The sequence below is a fragment of the Coenobita brevimanus genome, chromosome 69 (genome assembly GCF_032717465.1).
Source record: "Coenobita brevimanus isolate Jiangsu-jjx chromosome 69, ASM3271746v2, whole genome shotgun sequence".
Taxonomy (NCBI): Eukaryota; Metazoa; Arthropoda; class Malacostraca; order Decapoda; family Coenobitidae; genus Coenobita; species Coenobita brevimanus.
Window position 1 is genome coordinate 2139416 of NC_137022.1, and position 24323 is coordinate 2163738.

At 39.7% G+C, this 24323-nt stretch overlaps 2 protein-coding genes across 2 annotated transcripts in view; both read left to right on the forward strand.

Moving 5' to 3' along the window:
• LOC145406035 (uncharacterized) overlaps nucleotides 1-24323 on the forward strand; it is a 168897-nt gene that overhangs the window by 75395 nt on the left and 69179 nt on the right. The window lies entirely within an intron of this gene.
• Nucleotides 8502-22382, forward strand: LOC145406000 (epimerase family protein SDR39U1). Its single transcript, XM_080277186.1, has 6 exons — nucleotides 8502-8639; nucleotides 12540-12646; nucleotides 15081-15220; nucleotides 17587-17654; nucleotides 19803-19949; nucleotides 21644-22382. Exons 1-6 carry the CDS (start codon nucleotides 8609-8611, stop codon nucleotides 22078-22080), a joined length of 930 nt encoding a protein of 309 aa, XP_080133312.1. The 5' UTR covers nucleotides 8502-8608; the 3' UTR covers nucleotides 22081-22382.

Sequence of the window (24323 nt, forward strand, 5' to 3'; positions counted from 1 at the left end):
ACGAAGATTTTTCAGGCTGGCGATCCATTTATTTAATGTTTCTTAACATTCTTCTCATATTCACGTGGTTGTCAGTTATTCTGGAATCGTGTTTTACGAGAATTATATCTAAAAAGTAAGAAAAAGAGTGACACTGGGAGGAGCTCTAGAACCAATTAGATTTTTTACCACTGAATTAATACTTTTCGGTTGGCAAAATTCAGGTTTCGTGCCAACCTCATAGTACCAATAGGACGCGAAACTTAGGGACTTACTGGATATTGAAAACATGGCAGTGTGATGTGAACTGGAATTCTTAAGGACATTTTATCGGTTGATGTACCGTAAGTCAAGCATAGCTCTAGTAATGATAATAATAAGAATTATTTAATTATTATTATTATTTATTTTTTACTTCAGTACTGTGTTTAACAGACACCACATCCTGGATGCTGTCAGAATGAAGAAGTGTGATTGATACTTTTTGGTGGTTTAAAGCTATAAGAAAATTAGTAAAGATATTATCACTACAGGACTGTACATGTAATTGATGACATGCTAACAAAAGAATATCCAGCTTTCTCAGACGAAGCACGCATCTCATTGTACTATAAATAATTTTGTAGTACAGTATATTCTGTTTTTGTTCTGATTTATAAGTGACATCAAGTTTATGGAGATACTGCAGTTGTGAATGTTAGTGTGCGTGCATGCAGGGAGTGCAGTGCTTGTTATGTGATACAAGTCTGATTCAGTGCAGTGGGAACATGATCATGTCGCACATTGGACCTGAAAAACAACAAACATGCAAATGAACAAAGTTTGCCTAAAGCCATTTAAAAATCTTCTTTGAGAGAATCACAGTGTACTGTAGATTATCCTAATTATAAAACCTGTGTTGCTTCATGTAGGCAAATGTATTTGAGTCTGTGTGCAGTACAGTGCTCTAGTTGTATGTAGTGAACCAGTTGATGCCTTGTTGTAATGACTAATATATATTTTTTCATTCATTGGGTCTAAGCCCACATTGAAGCACTTCTGTTATCTAAATATTGAATGTAGCATGATTGATTGTTTTATCTTTAGAATCAGATAGACCTCCTTCAGGTGTTACCTTCATAGGCCAGAATTTGACTGAACTTACAGTGCATTTCATGTGAAAAGTTCATCAGGTATCCGTACTGTGGTTACTTATATACCAATACAGTACCACATTAACATCACTGTGATAATAGCCAGCACTTTCACTGATAGTGTTGCATCACTGAGCATTTGCAAAATGGTTGTAGAGTAATTTTGCATCCACAATTCATGCAGACACTGAATTTGATGGATATGTTTAACATGTATATCCTTAGATTGAAGATCATTTCAGCTTATAAAAATTGTCATGACATAGAGGCACTCTGAGACATAACTTGCTGAACACCAGTATGGCAAACAGTGATTTATATACTTTCTTTCTTCAGTCATTTCTGTGTTCCTTGAGAAGTGAATGTATTGATGTATACAGTACAGTATTTTAAATTCTGCATCACAAAAGTGTTTTACTTCAGTCAGAACAACTTTAGCTATAGTTTTAATTCATATCTGATCCTGTTTTCCTCTCCTTCCTGTCTAGTGGTCAGTAAGTTGTATCCTGGAGCATCTCATAAATCTCATATGATGTTGCATTGATTGACTAAACATATAGATTATTGTATATTATTATAGACAGTGGCCTTAGTGACTTGTGTTGTACAGATGGTAATTTGTTTTCATTAAATATTTTATATATAGTCAGCAAAGTATTTGTTACAGCTTGGAAAGTGTTTTCTGGCCAGTTATTACTGAAAGATTATTATTATCATCGGTCAAAGTACAGTATTTGAAATCTAGTTTGTCAGAAAACACTTGACCCAATATATTGACAATAAGAGCAAAATTAACAGTTGTATCCAAAATTACGAGAAGCAATTGTGCCTTTCCAATTGGGCCTTCCTAGAGGTATATGAACACTACAGCTGGTTTGTTTTCACCTGATGGCATTGGGCTACTTCCACAACTTGAATACTGTTGTGGTCGTATAAAATTTGATGAGCCGTAGATATGAGTCTCCTTGATTGCTTGTTAAATTGGCCCTCAAGTCTGACTACACTTGCACCACCAACTGAGCTGAAAGGGGTTAGGGATCTTCATCAGGCTTGAACAAATGCAGTTAGTGTCCTTGGTGCTGTGACAGGTGATATGTGGTGTTGATGTCTGCTACTTAGGGTTACCAGTGATTATATTGCCTTGGCTCACTCATGTCGTGCCACCCGGCCTTGTCTGCTGGTCAAGGCTAGTGACCCTGTTGTATACCAGACTGGAAAACCACACGTTAGTCAGTTTATTCTTTCATGACAGAACTGAGCCACTCATACAACTTCAATAAAAAGCAGTGGTTACACGAAATTCAGCGATCCTTTGGTATGCGGTATGAATGAGTCTCCTTAGTCAATAGTCAAACTGACCTTCCAGTCTGACTGCACTTGGCTATCAGCCAAGCTGAAAGGGGTCAGGGGTCTTCAGTAGTCGGAACAAATGTATATCGATGCAATTTTTGCACTAGATTTGTCAGGTAGTTTTTATTTATCCAAAACATGGTTATTCTGATGGTTATTGAGTTATGTATGCGAGGACTTGTAATAATTAACCATAATATATGGCAAGTAAATATTCTCAGGCATGTAAAACTGAAAAATAGCCCCCAGTCTGTGCCAACGTACTGCTGTGTGCCATGTTTGGATTTAAGTTACTGTTGTTAAGGAAGGGAAGCAGTCACACCTTGCCTTACCATAATCTTATTAACATCTGGGTGCACAGTGCAGGGGCTGTAGCTATAAAATTATTTGAAAAAAAAATGGCAGACTTAGAGACTCCCTTATACTGTATATGTATTACTACAGGGTCTGTTTGTGTGAACTAAAGAGCAGGGATGTAGCCTCATACACAGTATAGTATTTCAGAGTGCATTATCATGAATTTCAGCAACTGTATTTATCCTTATTCAAAAATTTACAATTTATCTCACATACAGTGAATACTGTATATTGTATTTTACTTACTTTATTCCTTGAATTGCACATACTTCAAGTATTTTAACATACACTCTTGTGGAACAAGTAAAAAAAAAAAAAAAAAAAAAATGGTTAGTAAAGAAATATAGTAATGACAATAAAACAGAGTTTGAAGGCAGAGTTATTTATGCAAATGTTATCAGCCACCTGAATATGCAGTATCATTGTTGCATGGGCTTCATCTTGTTTTGGTAGCTGGTATTCTAGTGAGTCTGGAGGCTTTACAGCATCTCTTCCATACCAACTTGTTTTTGTGTTTGGCATTTGGCTCTGTACATCCTGATGACATCTAGTTCTGCTTATTCCTGCTGGTACCAGATAATTTTGTTTTGATTAGAAAAGACCTCTTGTATTGACGTTTATCACTGCTGTATTTAAACCCTCCAGTACAGAGTCTGTGAGGAGTTGAATTGTATTGTTAAGAGGTGACATGATTAAGACTGAAAATAGGGCCTGGACTTGTTTATACATATGTACATTGTTTATGCCAACAGTGTCCAGCATTAATAAGATACAAAAGGCATACAAGAGAATGCGTATCTACAGAGCAGGGAAAAAAAAAAGTGTGTTGTATTTTTTCCTGCTAGCTCCTGACAATGTCATTCTGCCCAGGAGGGATTTTTTGAATTGAGAGTCAGAAGATAGCCTTCATTGATGCATTCAGTACAAGGTCTTTCCTTAATTGGATAACATTGTCTGGAGATGGCAAGAAAATAAAATGTCCTTGAACTGGAAGGGTTAACCCCTTCATTCCAGCCATGTACTTTTCTACATTATTCTTGCTATCCCCGGATCATTCTGTTTGGCTTAGATCAGCACAGTACGCTACTAAACAGCTATTGAAGACAAACCATCAAGTGTGAACAGTCCTCTCAGGGTGAATAAAATTGACTTTGGTCATCAAAAATTGTATGAAAAAGACATTGTTGGATTGGTGGGATTTCAGTGTAACAGGTGAATACATTGTTAAGGAAGAGGTGTTATGAATCCTCTCCGGCCACGAGATTACGGCCCCTCATCCCCCGCAGCGTTATGTACAGTGTTTGTTTGTTAGCTCTGTCTCCTGGTGCTTTTCTTTGTGCATTACCCACCATGAGTCTTAAGAGTTGTTTCTTTGCCAGTCTTCCAGGAACACATTTGTTGTTATTGTTGTAGCCTGTTGTATATAGAGCTTATACCATCACCCTGAGACTGGTTGGATGCTGCTGCATATTGATAGCAATTCTCACCCTCTGCTAAGGAACTGGGAAGTACAGTTCTTATTTCCTTTACTGCATGGAATTCAAAACTAAATGGAACATTGTTTGTTGTGTTGTACTCTATAGTTGAATGTCCTCACCCATGTTACAGTTTTTAGTTATCTACCTACATCATGAATTATCTTGTTACAGCTGTAAATGCAAAATATTATCTTAAACTTGTATATAAAATGTGCACAAGTAGCATGACTGAATATACCGGTACATTACACCATAAATATTTACACAGTAAGTCACAAATGAGAGGCTCATAACATATTCCTACCACAATAATCATATACGGTACAGTACCTGTATGGTGAGAAAAGTGTATTATTAATGAATTATATTGTAGTTAAACCTGCACATATTCTTCTTTAATGTTGATCAAAGCAAACTTGGCATTATATTTAAAGTTTCCTGTCCAAGTTTTATAATATACAGTGATATCCATTGTATGAGTCTGAACCTACTGTTACTTATAATGCATTATTAGTGCTAAATAAGTATTTTATATGATAAAGCTGTTATGATAGAATTTTTAGATGAAATGCTGATAGTTTTGTGAATTAATAGTTCTGTACTGTATTCTCTAATTATAGAGTTGTATAGTACAGGTACATAATATTTTACATACTGTATTATGATAATAGATCCATGTCTCCTACAGAAACTTATGCTATTTAGTCTAAAAGCCACCTAGGTGATCCCCCACTAGGACTGACATCATAATGTGTGTGTTGAGTAAGACAGAGGTGACTTTCCCTCCACCATGATCAATTTCAGCCTCCAGTAACTTACCTGTGTCTTACAGTGGCCTCACCCTCAACCACACTACAACCAATATTTTTGTAACTGATTTACTCCTTGTTTTGTGTACTATTCTGCAGATGTATATTGTTGATAAGTGATATAATTCCATTTAGATACAACTTACTCTTGCCATTACATAATTTTATCTTTTTTAATAACTGTAAATATTCCTTCTCCTTTTTGTTGTTAATTAACATGAAAACTTGAATTCATATTTGCAAATATTTCCTTTATCCTTTATTTATGTAGTGCTGTATATTAAATATTTGAAAGTTGTACAGGGAGCTATAGATAACTGGATGAAGGTTACAGGAATGTAGAAAATATTAATAGTACATGCAGTAAACGGGTAGTTGTTGAATGCCATTAAGACTGCAGTGCATGTGTATAGTGGACTGAGTGAATTTTTCTGTCTGAATATTGGATTGAAACAGGGATATGTCATTTCTCCATGGTTGTTCTGTCTGTATATGGATGGGGTTATAAAAGAGCTATAAGGTAGGGCAGTGGATGTTGGAGCAGCCCTAATGAGAGAGGGCAGCATTTGGAAACTTCTATCTATCTATCTATTGCCAGACGCCTCAATCCCGTTTGGGGTGGCCACAAACAAATCGCCTCCACATTGCCCTGTCCCCTGCCATTTCACTGCCCTGCTCCCACCTCGCACCCCCCTCTCTCATATACCTCTCCACTCCATCCCTCCGTCTCATCCTCGGCCTCCCCCTCCCTCTTCCTCCCTCCACCTCACTCACATACACTCTCTTCGCCAATCTCTCACCCTCCATCCTCTCCACATGGCCAAACCACCTCAGTGTGTTCCTCATAACGCTTCCTATCACATCCACGTCCACACCACAACGCTCCTTTATATCCTCATTCGTCAGCCTGTCTCTCCATGTGACTCCACAGGCTCCTCTTAAATAACTCATTTCCACTGCTCTCACTCTTGACTTGTGTCCTTCCAACAACATCCAAGCTTCACTTCAATACGTTAGCGTTGGTATCACAATACTGTCATGTAGTAACTTTTTCACTTCCATACTCACTTCCCTGTTTCTTATCACTGTAGTTTGCAGATGATACTGTATTGTTTAATGAAGAAAGTGGGGAACTGCAAGGCATGGTGATGAGTTTGGGAGTGTGTGTAAGAAATGGAATCTAAAGATGAATGTAGGGAAGAGTGAAGTGATGGTCTTAAGAGAAATGAAGCCACTGAATGTATAGTGAGGTTGGATGGTGAGGAAACGGAAAATGTGAGTGTATTTAAGTACTTGGGTAGTGTGATGAGTAACGATGGGAGTTTGGAAGATGAAGTGCTTGAAAGGGTACAACAAGGAAGAAGGGTTGCTGGTTCTTTGAAAGCAGTGATACGGAACAGGGAAGTGAGCATGGAAGTAAAAAAGTCACTGCATGATAGTATTGTATTGTTATACCAACTCTAATGTATGGAAGTGAAGCTTGGACCTTGTTGGAATGATGCAAGTCAAGAGTGAGGGCAGTGGAAATGTATTACTTGAGAAGAGCATGTGGAGTTACATAGTTGCATATACAGACTGACAAAGGAGGAAGTGAAGGAATGTTGTAGATGTGACAGGAAGCATTAGGAGAAATACATTGAGGTGGTTTGGCCATGTGGAGAGGATGGACAGTGAGAGACTAATGAGGAGAGTATGTGAGTGAGGTGGAGGGAGAGTGAGGCCAAGGATGAGATGGAGGGATAGATTGGAGAGGTACATGAGAGATGGGGATGTGAGCCCGGGGGAGGGCAGTGAAATGGCAGGGGACAGGGTGACATGGAGGCGATCTGTTTGTGACCACCCCTTAAAGGATTAAGGTTAATAGAAAGATAGTTTACATGTCCTTAATTTACCATTGATTGGATTGTGATCTGTCCACAAAAGAGATTGCAAATTACAAGTCTTATTGGAATATAGTGGCTTGGTAGCTATTGACTGTGCCAGACCACACTGACATGATCCACTTCGCAAAGAAAAATTATCAGTCCTGCGACCTGGAAAGCAGGATGGTGTCATTTACAGCAACTCACCCGTGTACAAGATTCAGTCTGTGTGTTTGTGTGTGTGTGTGGACCTTAACTCCTAGGCTATCTGATGGATTTTAATGAAACTGGTCTGGCTACTCTGAAGGTGTTACACTATTACCGTTTTCCGACCATGATTTTTAAGAGGGGTTAACCCCCTGATCACTAAGAATTCTCAGAAATACTGATAGGAGGGCAGGTAAGAATTTGATATTTTTGTGCATATTCAGTACAATGGACTTTCATCTATAATGTGGTACAGTATTTGGAGAATGTGACCTCCTCCCATTTAATCTTGGAAAGGGGGGAGTCAGCCCTCCTCACCCCAAATAAAAGCGATCAGATAGAGGAAAGTGAGAATATGGATTCAACAAAACTCTAAAGAGTTCATTTGGTTTCTTGATAAAGTCTTGGCTAATGTGTCACTGAATTTTACCACAGAAATCAAAAAGCACAAATGGTACCACAGAACCCCATATTATAAGGCTTATTGGTATGGTGAAATTCAAAAGTTTTCCCGAAGCCCCCTTTTTGGCCCTCTGGCATATTTCTGACCCCTCCCAGATTTATAGTATTAGGGTAAACATACAACCTCTAGGAACATCATTGGGCATAAGATTAAAAGGTTAATTGGAGTGAATTACAGGTACGCGGCAAATAAGTGGTGATCACTTACCATGACAGGGATGGAGAGATGCTTGGGTGTTGGGGAGGGGTGCATCCACTGAGATGTTTTAGAGCTCAGTGGCTCCGCCCCTTACCAATCATTCTAGAGTTCACTGCGCATTTCCACTCTCCTTTAACTGTTTGTTACACCTATTACATCCATAGCCCATTCCACTATTTCATTACCCAAATCTGATTTCCCCACCACGTTACAGTATATCCATATCCCATCCTGTAATTTCATTACCCGCATAATTTCCCCTCACCCCAACCATGTACATTCACGCAGGCAAATCTTATATACCGTCTACCATTCTTTGAATGTCACACCATCTGCTATATTATGTACTCCGTATTCTTTAACAACCATAAACATTTCAATCATTCTCCATTTTCGAAATTCGCTCCGCTGTATGGAAGTTGGAACTTGGAACAGTCTCGGAATTGGAAGATTTTTTTTTTTCTTTTCTTTTGCAGTTCTCGGCATTTTATTTATAGTAAGTAGTTTTATATACACACAATCGATTATGCATTATGGTAGAACTAAATCAGTATACACAGTTTTTATCAACTAAAGAAAAAGTTCAGGATCTAAGTTTATGTTTCTTCTGTTTTAATTCAGGGTAAACTGAAGCAATTGTAAGTAACTCTTGGCCAAATCTAGGAGGCCCTCTCCGTTCCCAGTACATTGCCAGACAAAAGCCTTGAATCAACCCAAGAAGAAAAAGTGAAGACGTTGTGAGTGTTGGAGGTTGTCAATAGCGTCTGGTGCCATGTCAAGTCAACTGGGAACTGTTGTAATAGGTAGGTGTTGTTAGGGTACATATACTCGATTTTTTTTTCCCCCATGGTGTTAACGCAAATGAAATAACGCTCAAGTTTTACGTAGCTGCAGTTCGTTTTATAAACATGTTGGCTTAATGTTTTCTACCGGTTTTGTCTTTAACCTTTTCGTAAATTTGCATTTTTGGAGTCAAGGTTAATCCGATTTTATTTCTAACCAAATTTAACTATACTCAACTAAGTTAACCTAATTAAACAAACCTAATCAGTCAACCCTAACCACCCTACCCTAACGTAACTAAACTAACCTAAGCAGCCTAAGTGAGGAGTGTGGCTGAAACTGCGTTAATACAGTACCAGCCTTTTGGTGGCAATTTTACTTTTTGACTTAGGCCTGCTGACAAATTAGCTGCTTTCCAGAACTTAGAATGGCCTCATATAACCTGGTAAATTTGTTAGTGAGAATCTAGGAAAACCCTTATGCATGTAATATAAAGCTGTACCGTTCTTTATGAGTCTATAACCAGATGTTCAGAATGATCCAAGAGTTGTGGGAATGAGTAATTTAAAAAATATTAATGATAATACCTCATGGTGGCAATCTTCCTCCACTCACTTGATGTAATGCTGTCTACATCTTCCTTCACCTTTATCATTCTTTTTCTGTATCTGCCTTCGGCTTTTCTTATTTCTCACATCTTTCCTGTTTTTATTACCTTTCTTTCCTTCTCAGGTGGCTCACATTGAGTGACGAACCAAATGGTTTCTTGTAAGCCAGGAAACAATATATGATGCTGGGTGGTAACCATATGAACAACCCATATGTGTTCCCTATGCATCAACTAGTGGCTTGGTAGAGTATTAGTGCCCCTCCCTGGAAAATGGCTAACTCAGAGAGAAGCAGCCATCCTTTACAGGATTATGGTGTGTGGCTATAGATAGATAGACCTATCAATTTATGCACAAACAAAGGCAGATGGTCATGTGCTGTGGTAGGTTTCCAAGTTGGTTCATCCCAGAGGCCAGTCTGTCATAAGTTGCTTTGTCCCTGTTAAACTAATCAAATCTGACCTGATTTAATAATAACCTACTGGGTAACTCATTCTAACTGAAGCTCAAGGACCAGAAGGCAAATGGGTTTTGAAGCCGATTCAACCTGTTCAACGCCACAGGATGCCACGGCCGGTGTATTTAACAAACTTTACTGGCCTTGATATCACAGAAGTTGTTTTTATGACTTGGGTATCATAAATGAATGATGTAGCCTAATTATTAAACCAAATCCCTGCCATAAATTTTCAACATTTGTTAATAGGAGTTCTCGTAGACTTCGTCCAGTTTGATTAAATTGCCGTGGTAATATTTAATCAGATTTGCTCATTCTGTAGTTCTGCTTTGCCATATATGCATATTTCCTTTGTGATTTCTTGCAGATTATGTATAGCCTAGTAGAAAATGTTAAATGGTTATTTGTACAAGGTAGGATAGTGGATGTTGGAGTGGCTCTGGTGAGAGAGGATAGTGTTTGGAAACTCCCTGTACTGTTGTTTGCAGATGATACTGTGTTGTTGAGTGAAGACGAAGGGGAGCTGCAAGGCTTGGTGGATGAGTTTGGGAGAGTGTGTAAGAAACGGAAACTAAAGGTGAATGTAGGGAAGAGTAAAGTGATGGGCTTTGAGAGTGGTGAAGTCAGTGAATGTACAGCGAGGTTGGATGGTGAGGAATTGGAAAATGTGAGTACGTTTAAGTACTTGGTTAGTGTGATGAGTAAGGATGGAGGTTTGGAGGGTGAAGTGCTTGAAAGGGTACAGCAGGGAAGAAAGGTTGCTGGTTCTTTGAAAGCAGTGATAAGAAACAGGGAAGTGAGCATGGAAGTGAAAAAATTACTACATGACTGTATTGTGATACCAACTCTAACGTACAGAAGTGAAGCTTGGACATTGTTGGAAGGACACAAGTCAAGAGTGAGAGCAGTGGAAATGAGTTATTTAAGAGGAGCCTGTGGAGTCACATGGAGAGACAGGCTGACGAATGAGGATATAAAGGAGTGTTGTGGTGTGGATGTGGATGTGATAGGAAGCGTTATGAGGAACACACTGAGGTGGTTTGGCCATGTGGAGAGGATGGAGGGTGAAAGACTGATGAAGAGAGTGTATGTGAGTGAGGTGGAGGGGGAAAGAGGGAGGGGGAGGCTGAGGATGAGATGGAGGGATGGGGTGGAGAGGTATATGAGAGAAGGGGGTGTGAGTTGGGAGCAGGGCAGTGAAATGGCGGGTGACAGGGCGACTTGGAGGCGATTTATTTGTGGCCACCCCAAACAGGATTGAGACGTCTGGCAATAGATAGATAGATAGAATATGAACTTCTTTTGGGTTCAGAAATGGAATAAAAATGTAACTATGGTAACAGAGCTCCCATTCCTACAGTTGGCAATTGTATTTTTTGCTTAATAAACTATAGTGTAAATATCTTAGTCATAGGTTCAGAAAGTTGTGAAAATGCACGATATGAAACTGTTAATTGTACAACCTCATCAGTGTACACACAGACTGCACCTCCCTGCCATGTGGGGCTGTCAGTTTGATTGGGCCCTAGGGTCAGTGTATCACCAGTTGTTTTTGTCCCTACCATGCTAAACAAATATATCATTGAAGTATATTTTTATTTAACCTAATCTAATTAATTAAACCTAACAGCCTAATGTAACCTACTGGTAACTAACATAACTGAAACAACCTGGGGACAGTTGGGTTTGGAATCAGAGTCGATGCATTACCCCATTGGGATGCTACCATAGGTGTCAACAAAGCAAACCTTCATAATTGTAGCACAGTACCATATTAGCTATTTCTGCTGTCGGGTGCCGTAAATGATTTTCACAGTCATAATACAGAAATGTCTGTCATAACATTGTCATCATTTGTTTGTGAGAACTCTCATAAAATTTGTCATAAAAACAAGCATTTTTAACTAACCAAACCCAGCAGTGGTAGCCATATCCTTTTAACATAACTTGGGCATATTTTAAACCTAACTATAACTCACAGTGTACAGACGTGACAGTGATTAGATTGATGTGTAGTGCATCCTTGAATATGAGGCTTAGGGGCGCTAGGATTGCGATTGAAGCGTTGAGAGGAAAATGGGATTTGAATGTATTGGTGTTGTGATGAGGGATATTTTGAGATGGTTTGGGCATGTGGAGAGGATGGAGGATGACAGTAGGGTGCGGAAAGTGAGAGGTGTGAACGATAAGGGTAGGGCTGCAAGAGGGAGGCCCCCCCAAACCTGGGACAGGGTAATTGAGTGTGACCTCAAGGATAAGGGACTGAATAGGGAGGCAGCCAGAGATCGAGCTGCATGGAGAGCCAACATTAGGTGACGAAGGCCAGTGCATGCAAGCATGTTGGAGCCTTTATTAATGATACAAATGAAGTGTGCAAGGCTTATTTTTAAATCCTTTGCCCTTTAGGTGATCCTACAGCCAAGAAAAAAATTTGCATAAAACCAAGATAATGAAAAATACTCGGTCAGTTATTGAGTGTGGCAGGATGAGTGGATCATTGCAGTTAACTAACTGATTCCCACTCAGCGCTGCACTCGTGGAAGAACAGCTTATCATTTTCAGCATACAGTATGTCTCTTTAAATTCACACAGCCTATCAAGCAGTTTCTCAAATATGGTAGCTACAATACTATATGCTGTAAACAGGGGAAAAATCTGTGTCAAGTCAACTGTCACGTGGCCACTTCATCTCTTGTACAATACTGTACCAGTATTTATGGTAATCCCAGCCAGTGTCAGACAGTTTTATTCAGCTGAGAGTGAGTCATAGAAACCCAGGAGTATTAGTAAGGTAGTGAAAGTGGAGTTGGAGCAAGTTTGGAAGCAAGGTACTGTAATTTCCTCTTGTTTTTCAGGTGGTGGGACAGGCTTCATAGGAACTGCACTTGGCAACACTCTCAAACGCAGAGGCTATGATGTTCTTGTTGTGTCCAGGAAACCAGGAGCTTATAGAATGACATGGGTAAATAGGGGTTTTATTTTTATGTGTATTCTTGTGTTGTTATTGCCACTTAATGATATGTTGAAGTGGGGTTCAGAAAAAAAAAAAAGTGAAAAAAACTGGCTGAGTGAAATAAGCAAGACATAATTTACAGTACACATCATTCAGGGCCCAAAATCCTGGCTTCACCTAACAGGCCTAACCATATAGCACTTTTTGTTTTTTCTTTCTATGCACCTCATGTAAACCTACCAAATATAGTCAGTTGGTAGAACATCATTTAAAAAAAGAAATGCCAGACCTTGTCACATAAATGCAGCTACCAGTAATTGTTCACAGTTTGTGTATTATGCTTTGAGGGGAGTAGGCTATGCCTTGGAGGGAGTGGTTATTGCAGAGTAAAGATGGAAATACTTTGTTCTTGGAGGGGTTATTGTCAAAGCCATCGTTCACAAGCAGCATATTTGAGGTTCATCACAATGCTTCTTCAGGGGCTTTTTTTTTTTTTTTTTTTTTTTTTTAAGTGGCATGGATTCATAATTATTTAGTACTTTAATGAAATGCATGCATGCTTGTGTACAGTTTAATTACAGCCATAAACTACAAAACTTCATTAGCAGTCAGATTTATATTGTAAAGAACAAAATCTTAACACATAGACTGCAGTAATTGTTGCAGAAGAAATTATGACATTGGTAAAAAAGAAGGGGATTTGTGACTACTTAACCACTACCGTCCAACCCCCAGATCTGCCAGTGTGTATAGTGTATATCCTGTATTGCCTCAACGGTGCTGTGTAATTACCATGCTGTTTTGTATGTGTAACGTACCCTGGTAACTATCCAGTGAGAGTCATTTCTTAGGACCCTCCAGCAGTGTCAGTAAATCTTGTGACACCTTTAATACAGTGACATACTTTTGTAGTGTATTCTTATTGCTGCGGGTATTTTATTCATCGTATATCTGCTGATAGTGAAGAGTTAATAAGGCAGTGTTAACTCTCTATGGTTTGAATAGTCTGTCCAGATGTGGTAAAGTTGTCAGAAGATTGCAAGAATGAAATAAAGAAGACATAACCAGGCTGATTGGGTAAAGATGGCCCAATGTAGCACCAGCTCCTTGATTCCAGTCACCCATCACTTAGGCTATATCTAACCCATCCAACTTGGAAAGTCTCCTGTGATGAATAAAGTCATCTGGAGGTCATATGAAAAAGATGTGAAAGATGAAACTTGATTAACCCATGCCGTCCCGGCGACGTGAATTAATGTCCGCACATGATGTGCACTCATGTCCCGGCAACGTGAATTAATGCGGCAACATTGCAAGGTCCCTAATTTGCACAATTTTCAATTTTCCCGAGTGATTTCGCGAGTGATTTTTGGCACGTATACACGGGACACCTTCCTCTATTCCTCTACAAGATGCCAAGCAGGGACAATGCCTTACACTGCATAACCTCTCCCCCCCCCCTGCACGCCATTGTCTCGGCAATTCATCTGTTACCAGTGACCTGGCCAATAAAGACATTCCGGGCCAGAGTGATTCCCCAATCGATGACAATGTGGAGGACAAAGTTTACATAGCATTAGAGGAAGAAACAGTCAGAAATGATGATCAGGTAATGTGGGAAAAAGAAGGTCATGAATGGTGATGAGTTAGTGAGTGAAACAATGCTTATAATGCCTATATTACTGTTTGAAAACCAATATACTCTTGTACTACATATAAATTCGTACCAAGTAAATAAATAAATACTGTTTATGAGTGGATAAAATAGTTACCCTCCCACAGAACTCGTTTTCTTTAGTGCCAGCCTGTTGGAAAACCCAGTCAGGTAAGGAAGTACTCGTACCTGGATCGAGTATTTAAACCTCAGGTGAGCGATTTCTCTATGAATTTTCGATGTTTCTCACCAAAAGCGGATGTTTGAGCCCCCCCCAAAAAGAGTCCAAAAATGTCGGGACTGGGGCGTACTACTGCCCAGAAAACGTCGGGATGGGGCATGTTAATGGGTTAAAGCTGTGTACGTTATACAAGTTGTCCTTTTGGGGCAGGGATGTGTTGCATGTCACATTTTTCTGTACTTTTGGTACTGTACAGTGAGAGAAACTGCTAAATCAGTTTTATAGGAATCAGTAGAGGTTTATTGGACAGAGTCAGTTAATTTACTGTGCACTTGTTAGCAGAAACATGTTGGTTACTCCAGGCTCATCTGAAACATAAACTTAGTGGACTGTACAGTGGAGTTGCCATTCACCTTCAGTCCACCATCTTCTCTCTGGGTAAGGAGGGAGTCGAGGGGCATTTCTATAACCAGGTAGTGGAGCCAGCTGGTCATACTGGTGCCACCATGTGGAGGTGCCCCGGTCCAGCACCCACAGAAACATGTTAAAAGGTAACATATAACAAGGACTTCTTGCAAACTTCCTTTAATCTGTGGTGTTGTTTCCAGACTGAACTGAACAACAAAGGTTTGCCAGATGCCACGACGGCAGTGGTTAATGTTGCTGGCCAGAATGTGCTGGACCCAACACGACGCTGGACTGAAGGGTTTAAGCAGAATGTGTGGGCATCAAGGGTCAACACAACAAGGTAATACTCAGTGCATGTATTATAAACCAGTAACGGCCAGTCGTACCTTGCTGTTTTCAAAGCATACTGGTTGAGCTGAGGCTACTGTAGTCTGGAGCATGTAAGTGGTTGACTAACCTGCACATCCACAACACATGGCATAATAGAAAATCCCTAGTTATCTCTTGGATTTGACCTGTTTACTAAGCATGTCCACCTTCAGCCAGATGAAACCACCTGGCAAATGTTGTTCTACTTTAAGTTTACCTAACCTGAAATTAAACAAATTAAGCCCAAGTATGCACAGTAGACCTTTCAGCTGTATAAGTAAAGTGTTAACCTTAGGTACCACACAAATAGAGTATACATACTATATGGAAATTCATTTTTCACTGTAAACTGCATGTAGAAGCTGCAGTGGCAGAGAAAATAAGACTTGTCCTGGCGTGGAAGAGAGTTGGTAATGTAACAGAGATCAATACATGGCTGCTAAGTGTAGGGCCAGAAAGCAGGTATACAGGGTGAAGTCTGAATCCCAGAGACTTTCACTGGAAAGCCTCAATAGTGTTAAAAGGAAGAATGTGGTATTTAAGGTGGCAAAACAGAGGAAGAGAGAAAACAGGGCTATCACAGGTGAGCAGTGTTTGAAGATTGATGAAGAAAGGGTAGTGGTGGAGAGCAAGGTTATTAAGGATGCTTGGAGAGAACAGTGTAACCAGTTGCTGAACAGGGAGTTACAGATATGCTACTAAGATCATAGCCTGCTGTTTAGGGGTTGTTGTCAGTGCAGACAGATGACATTAAAGAGGTTTAAATGGGAAAGGCTAATTGTGCAGACACTTTCAGCCATCAAGACCCCCTCTCCTGAGCACCACCGCACAAGTGGCGTACCTTTTCTGTGTAAGATATATCCGTGGTGGTACTTTTTTTCTGCCGTATAGGAGGAACCTTTGCTAGCAAGAGTCAACTGTTTTTTGTATTTTATTCTTGATGTCACCAGTCTGCCTTGTTCAGCATTGGAGAGATATATCAGACTGGGGGTGTTAGATAGTGCCTTAACTCCATCACTACCTGGGGACACTTCCTAGGTTGAGTAAAATCATCTGGTAGCAACAGCAGCAAAAAATAAAAATGACATACTCAGATTTAAAAGAGGTTAAGTTGTACATAAGGTTACTAGTACAGTATGTTGTGTTCATTTTGCAGAGCCATGTAGTATATAGGTTCATACTTCACTTGCCACTTTACTAAACATTTCTGATATTTGTGTCAAAAGTGTCATCTAAATATTCACCATAAATCTTGCATATGGATGAATCAACTCCCTTCCAGCCAGGTGATGACTTTTATTTATCTTTCTGTTTTTTTGTTCCCAGACAGTTTAATTCAGCTCAGGAAAGGCCTCTCATATGAAAATGGTTAATTAGGGCTGTATCTAACCCCTCTAGTTTGAAAAGTTTATCATAAGCTGAATTAACTCATAAGAAGAAGAGAGCAAGAATAAAATGGAAATTGTCCCCAGGTTGAAATGTGTGAAACCCCAGTGGCATCAAGTCTCAGCATCAAATTTTCATCGAAGTGTGAAAAAGAGCCGTGGTAAAATTATAATAACGTGGACTTATGCAGCACAGTTTTGGACATAAATAAGTACCAATACAATTCTTAATGATAAATAACAAACACCAGGCACTTTTGAAACTTGACATGATTCTTAGACCTGAACAAACTATTTCAGGATGTTTAAGTTTCATAATTGTTCAGGTAAATGGTGGGTTGATATTCCTGACTGCAGTTATACATTAACAAAAAAAAAAAAAAAAAATGTACAAAAGATTTTCATTCACTTCGTCAGGAGGAGAACAAATTTGAATAAACTTCATTTGCATACATGTCCTGCTAGGAACTTGATAAATGAATTGTGAACAGTACTGATTGTTCATTTTCATACAGCCTATTGTATCTTGTATGCTGTAATCACATTTATCTTGTGTATGGTTGTGTGTTGTAGAGGGTAGGATGGCAGTGTAAGTGTGATGCTCTTGGGGTGGGGCAAGAACTTGTCAGAATGAAAGTAATCCCCATTAGAAGTCAGAGATGTGTCCTAAAATACAGCATCTCAACCTCTTCCATATAACCAAAATTGGGGGAAACTAGCAGATCAGTTGAATAGTAACAAAGAAACTCTAATAGGATGTTTTTTTTGCAATTACATTTGATTTATTCACAGTAATAACATAAAGGCTGCGTATAACAAGGATGTACAGTACTGTATAACCACCTTGGACACACTCAGTCATGTATAAACTGCACAGCTTCATATATCAGCTTGTTTAATTATGGCAGGTATTTCTACTTAAATATATTCATTAAAGGTTTGTTACACACAGGTACTTGGCAGAAGCAATAGAGAAGGCCAGTGTCAAGCCCAGGGTGTTTGTGTCTATGTCAGGTGTTGGTAAGTCAAAAAACAGATTTGCCATTTTCGTTGTTATGAATTTAAGTTGGTATCATCATTGCTATCATCGTCATCATCATCATTATCATTATCATCATCATTATTATTATTATTTTGCCTCCATCTCCATGGAACTAATAGTACTGCCTCCTTGTTATATTGTCCTCATATGCATTGTTGATTCTGTCACTCACTTTCCTTGCTTGTCTTTCTCATTTGTGCTGTTCCAGTCCATCCTTCTCTTTAGCATTGTCACCTTCTCCCAGTTTTACTCTCTATGACTTTTTGGCACCAGACATGGGGTGGTTACATGGGACAGTTTAATCAGGTACAGTCAGAGATACTATCAATCTATTTGTCTGTCTGTCTATCTTTTGCCAGATGCCTTAATCCCGTAAGGGGTGGCCACAAACAAATTGCCTCCATGTTGCCTTTGCCCCACCATTTCATTGCCCTGCACCCAGCTCACACTCCCCTCTCTCATATACCTCTCCACTCCATCCCTCCATCAGATACAGTCAGAGATTCGTCATTATTTAATTATTGCAAGAATGGTCCCTGAGGTTTAGCAGTCCCCCTACATGTTGCACACCTTCATTTAACACCATTTCAGCACTAATACCCACCATTCTTACTGAATTCATGGAAGGCCTCATTCGTGACTTGTATGCTGTTATTAGGGTATTTATGACATTGGTGGTCTTGTGCTGGCTTAGTTATCTGTTTTATTAACCTGAGAACTGTGATTCAATTGGATACATTTATGTGAAGCTACAGAACGTGGTGAATGTTTTTGGCGTATCTAATAGAGCCAGGATTCCGGGGGCTTGTATGATAAATGAATGGAAGCGTGGCCCATTGGATTGGGCAGATTTGGGCTGTCTGGACATTGCTACTCCTCATTCTGCCCTAAGGTGGGAAAGGAGGTCTGAATGATGATGATGATGAGAACTGTGAGCTACATTCCAGAAAGACCAACATGTGACTGCTGCTTACGTCACAGAAGTTGAGCCATAATTCATATTTTCTGTGCTTTGTTTTGGCATAAATTGTGCTCAGCCAAGTCAAATGGAGGCATCTGATTGGCCTTATCGTAAAATAACATACCATCTTTCATTTCATGGCCCTAAAATCAGTTTCCAATAAAGTGACAGTTTTTTTTTTTTTCAGCTAAGTGTTATAGTTGCTCATGGCACCATAACTTTTAATGGCCATAGTGTCTAAAGTATACCACATAATGACCTAAAAATTTAAGAACATATACTTCATCACATTCCCTATCAGTCTGTAAGAACAAAATTAGAATACTTTTTTTTTTTTCTCTCTCCCCCCTCCCCCACCCACACCACAGAGATTTTCTTCAGTCGTAGTGGTGCTATCTACTGTATTTATCTGTAGCCAGACCCCAGAATCCATAAGGGGTGGCTGTTTGACTGAGTTAGTTGTTTTATGGGGAGGGGCACTGATCCTCCACCAACCCACTTGTTGACACGTGGGGAACACATTTGGGTTGGTTATATGGTTACCATCCAATGTTGTAAATTATTTCCTGGCTTACAGGCTTGCCACTCAGTGTAAAGCCACCTGAAAAGGAGAGTATTAAAAAGTGACAGGAAAGATGGGAGAAACAGGAAGAGAGGAGCGTTTGATGGATTAAAATCCAAATAATGAAACTTTTCCTTACCTCAGCCTTGGATCAGACTCTTATCCTTTCAGTCAGCAGATCACATCCCTTGCCACGTGATGACATATTCCCTTCATTTTTGAATTATATGAATGTCTCTATACCATTTTAATGTAATTTTCCATATCCTGTCAGTAATGGTAATATTGGTGGTACAATGTAATTAAACTAATTTTTATGGCTTCATTCCTTTATAATCATTTCTGTTTAAAATACTAGTTTCATTCTCCATTATCATATGCTACAAGAGATGCTTGGTTGCATTGTGTGGTTGTAGACAGTAGTACTGATCCACTGTCAGAGTTACAAGACTCAAATAATATTCTGAAAAGTTGGTTAGGTTTAAAAAAATCACATTTGCTATATGTCAGAAGTTATTGCTCACTGTTCCATTGTTTATCATGTTTGCAACAGTACTTGTGCATGTTGTTAAGTGTGTTTCAGTAGTGGATGAACACCATCAGGTTACTACCCACCTGGTAAGAGTGAGGAGTTTGATGAAAGCAGTCCTGGTGGTGACTTTGACTTCCTCTCCTGCCTGTGCACTGACTGGGAGAGTGCTGCAGACCTGCCTCAGGACCTGGGTGTCAGGACAGTCAAGATCAGAACAGGTGGGGTATTTTTTTTTCTTTGGGAATAATTTGATTTATGAAGGATGTGGAGCAAGGAAGTCTGTTAATTTTAGGGTAGAAGAGAGTGTGCTTAGATGGCATGCTCGTAGGAGAGAATGGATGTAGATAAGGTGGGGAATCAGAAGGCAGGAGACATAGTAGCCAGTACTGCAGATTGAGAGAAATTTGTGAATCAGTCTTGAGTAGCACTGGGGTGCTGGAGAGGGAAGCCTTCATGTTGTAGCACCAACAGGCAGTGCAGTTCCTGTTACACAACTGTCCCTCACCTCTCTCCATGTCCCTCAGAAAGAGAATGATGGACTCCAGGAAAATGACAACTTCAACCTGTAATCTACCAGTCACATCCAAATGAGTTTGGGATCACATCCAGAACACATAGCAATGAAACTGTAATAAGTAATCATTTTTGTAATTTACTGTGACTTCATTACAAGAAGGAACATAAAAAAATAATATAAAACAAGGACTACATACTACCTTAGGATTTTTTACCCTTTTTGGAGCATCTCAAGGAACCAGGTTGTCAGTTAGTCACTTGCTAACAAAATTTGGAAACAAGGTGTATGTGTCCCAGGGAATACAATGTAGCAGTCCTGCATCTGGTATATTTGTACTTGTTTATTTATATCCATCTGCCTGGTATTCTGACAACATACAGGCATATGTCTTTAAAAGTTAGGATTTCTGTAATGTAACTTGTTTTCTGTTCCCTACAGCTGGTACTACAAACAGGGGGAAACTAGCAAAACTCCTGTATAGGTAGCTGAGAAAATTAACTCATTCAGGCCAAGGATGGAAAATTTTGTTTTATTCATGACGTAGCCTAGCCTTCATTAACCCAGTCAGTGGTGTGGTGCTTTCCTATACTCAGTAGAATCATCTGGAAATAAGAATAAGAAAAATACTGTACACTGTCGCTGGACTAAAAGCCTTATATGCAAATATTCTGTAATTTAATTGACTAACCCTTTCATGGCTAGGACACCTCTAGTACGGCAGACCCTTGGTGTACAATGAACGGGTATGCAACGAATCACCCTGTATGATGACTGAAGAGTTAGGATCATTTTCAGATACACGCTATGTCAGCATATTCTCATGTATGCTCTTCATAATCTTGTACGAAGCCCCACTGGTCAGTGTACAATCGCTATTTTCACTATACGATCACCAGCATGCATGATAACAGTTATTTATTGTGCCAAGATGGCCTTTCAACTTGGTTACTATTTAGTGTGTTGTCAGCGTTGGAACAGTAATGTAGCTTTGGAGTTAATGCAGCAAGTGAAGTGCAATGAAGTATCCCCATAGAACCATTGTCATAACTGATGATGCATGACCTGTCATTATGTGATGGATTTTTTTGTTTTCATATGCATCCTCGCTGTAAAACAAGGGTGTGCTGTACTGTAATTAACTCCAGCCCAATGATGTTATTCAGTTGAGTGAGTCATGGAAGCTTTAGGGTATAAGAAAAAAGTAACCAAAAATGAGAACTTATTGCATTCTTTCATACAAACATCCCTCAACTCCATCCCCAACCCCTGTAAGGAGGATGGTGAACTGCAGAAAGGTAACTTCAGCTTGCAGCCCACTGGGTTCATGTCCGGATGAATCTAAGGCCACAGCAGTCTCACAATAAAAGTGATTGTATTATCCCCTATCTCCTGCAGGTGTCGTGTTGGGTCGGCAGGGTGGGATGATTCAACAGCTTATTGTGCCTTTCTTCCTTGGGCTTGGTGGACCCGTTGGCAGCGGAGACCAGCCCATGCCCTGGATCCATATACACGACATAACAGGCCTCTACGTACACGCCATTGAAAACGAAAATGTGACGGGTGTAGTCAATGGTGTTGCACCTCAAATAATAACCAACAGAGATTTTGCAAAAGCCTTTGGACAGGCACTTTGGAGACCATCGTTTATCCCACTGCCAACTTTTGCAGTTAATTTTATGTTCAGCGAGGAACGTGCCAAGATCATGACAGAGGGACAGAAGGTAGTGCCAAAGAAGGCCCTCAACACAGGATATGTATTTCAATACCCAAATATATCAGAGGCAGCCAAAGAATTTTCAAGAATAATTTATGCTGATGAAATTAGCACTTGAAGTGGTGTGATTAGGAATAATGCTCTATTTTATACTAAGATACTGCTTCCCTCATTATGTACAGTATTTCTGTTAAGTTATATTAGGAATGGCCGTATATTGCCTCACTTTTATTGACATTAAGATTTACATGTACAATATATAAATTATACTGAAATGATTTGCAGGCTTTTGATTGCTATCAAGTACTTTTCTGTCATTCATTGTTTCTCTCAAACCATTCAGAGGTGCTGGAAAGGGATGCCTTCCTCCAGTGGCACCAAAATATTCAGGTGACTTTGCTGCCCAGTTATACATACAGCTTTCAGCTCACTCTCTATCCCCCAAAAGAGGATGATGGACTGCATGTCAGGAATAACTTCAGCCTTCAGTCATCTGAGTTCATGTTCAGATGAGCCTGGGCTACAACAACCCATTTGTCTAGGGATGTCCGTTTCATTTTATTCTGTTTCCTAATTTTCTACTATATTCAGTTTGGGATTGATTTTTCCACCTGGAGGGGTTAGATACAACCATAACAGTGCAGTTCTCTATTGTTATGAGAAACCTTCCCTGTGAATGAATTACTGTATCTGGTAGCAGCAAGAATGACGTTAAAAGGATGTCACCTGGATTCAAGGCATTATTGGGTACAGCCAGTTCCTTATGCATTTGGAGGTGCTGGAGGACCCAGGGTGTGGGATGGCCAGAGGCAAGGCTACCATGCTGAATGCACCACTTCTCATCTCATCAGCAGAATTAAGCAGTGTTGGTTTGGTGAGTACTTGGATGGTCATGTGTTTCATGATGCATACCCAGCATGTATTTATTAAAATCCAAAGTCAGCAGTGCAAAGTTTCGTGATACTGAATAACAATATTTAGGCAGTATCATGTATCAAAATAAACCCTATAACTGTTAATGTATCACCGTCATATAATACATCAACTAAGAAATGGCAGTGTATTGTTTGCTACACTGGTGTTCTGGGGCACAACTACCAAGCACCAGATACTCACAAATGTACATCGTTCAGTAATGAAGCTAATATCCATCCACCATCCAGTCCTTTACTGTCCCATCAGGAGCATAGGGGCCCAGGGCTAGGATACTCAGTCCCAGGAATCCATTTGGCTTGTCAGTGTTGAGTCACCTGAAGGCAGCACTACATCAAGTGAGTAGATGAAGGGTGCCCCTTCCTACTATATATGCTGTAGTTAATATCCATTAAAATGATAGCTTAACTTCATACTGAGGCAGAGTAGCTTTAGTAGTGGAGAATATATATACTGTGTATATATATACAGTATATGCATGCACGATCAAGGATTTGGTACCCCTTTTTAACGTGACAGCGTCTGGATTGACTCTTTTGGATATGTTTATGTGAAGCTACAGAATGTGGTAAATGTTTTTGGCGTACCAGATAGAGCCAGGATTCCGGGGGCTTGAATGATGAGTGAATGGGAGCATGGCCCATTGGATTAGGTAAACTTAGGCTGTCTGGACATGCTACTCCTCACCCTGCCTCAGGGTGGGAAAGGAGGTCTGGATGATGATGATGATGATTATATACAGTATATATATAAACAAAGCAGCAATGGCTCCCACACCTACTAGTCTTGGTGGAAAGAAAACTGATAAATGAAAGCATGTGACACAGTAAGTGAACAAGGTCTGACCCCCTCCAGACAGCAGAACCCTCCCACTTTTCCCCCCCTCCTACCCTGCCGGGCACTCGAGTTTTTTCTCTTCCAATCATTTTTTCACTCCAAAATACTTTTATTAGTGGATTTGTTTTTATACTGTTAGAAAGCTGAGGCATTTTAGAATAAGGTGAAAGAAAAACGAAAGTGATATTGCATAAAATAAAATAGTTTGGAGGAGTATAAGTTGAAGGAGTGCATAAAAATGTTTATCCCTTTTTTTTCTAAGCGTTTTCCGGTCACATTTTCGAATTTTCTCCTGAATGAAAATAGTATCAACGAACTGGAAGTGTTATTGATCATGTACATATTTCTAATGTTTTCAGAGGTCCCTCCCGGTAGTCTGAAAAAACAATAGTTCGAAAGACCCTTGGTCCCCTGCCATTCGGATTAGTTGCCAGGTATCAAGCAGCATGGAATGAACCACCATTAGGTGACCAAGGCTGACACATGCTCGTCTTATAATCTCTCAAATGTCGCATAATTCAGTCAGCCCCCCCTCCCCCTGGATATTGCGTCGGTACCCCAAACTGGCTATTCATTCGACGTTGAGCCATA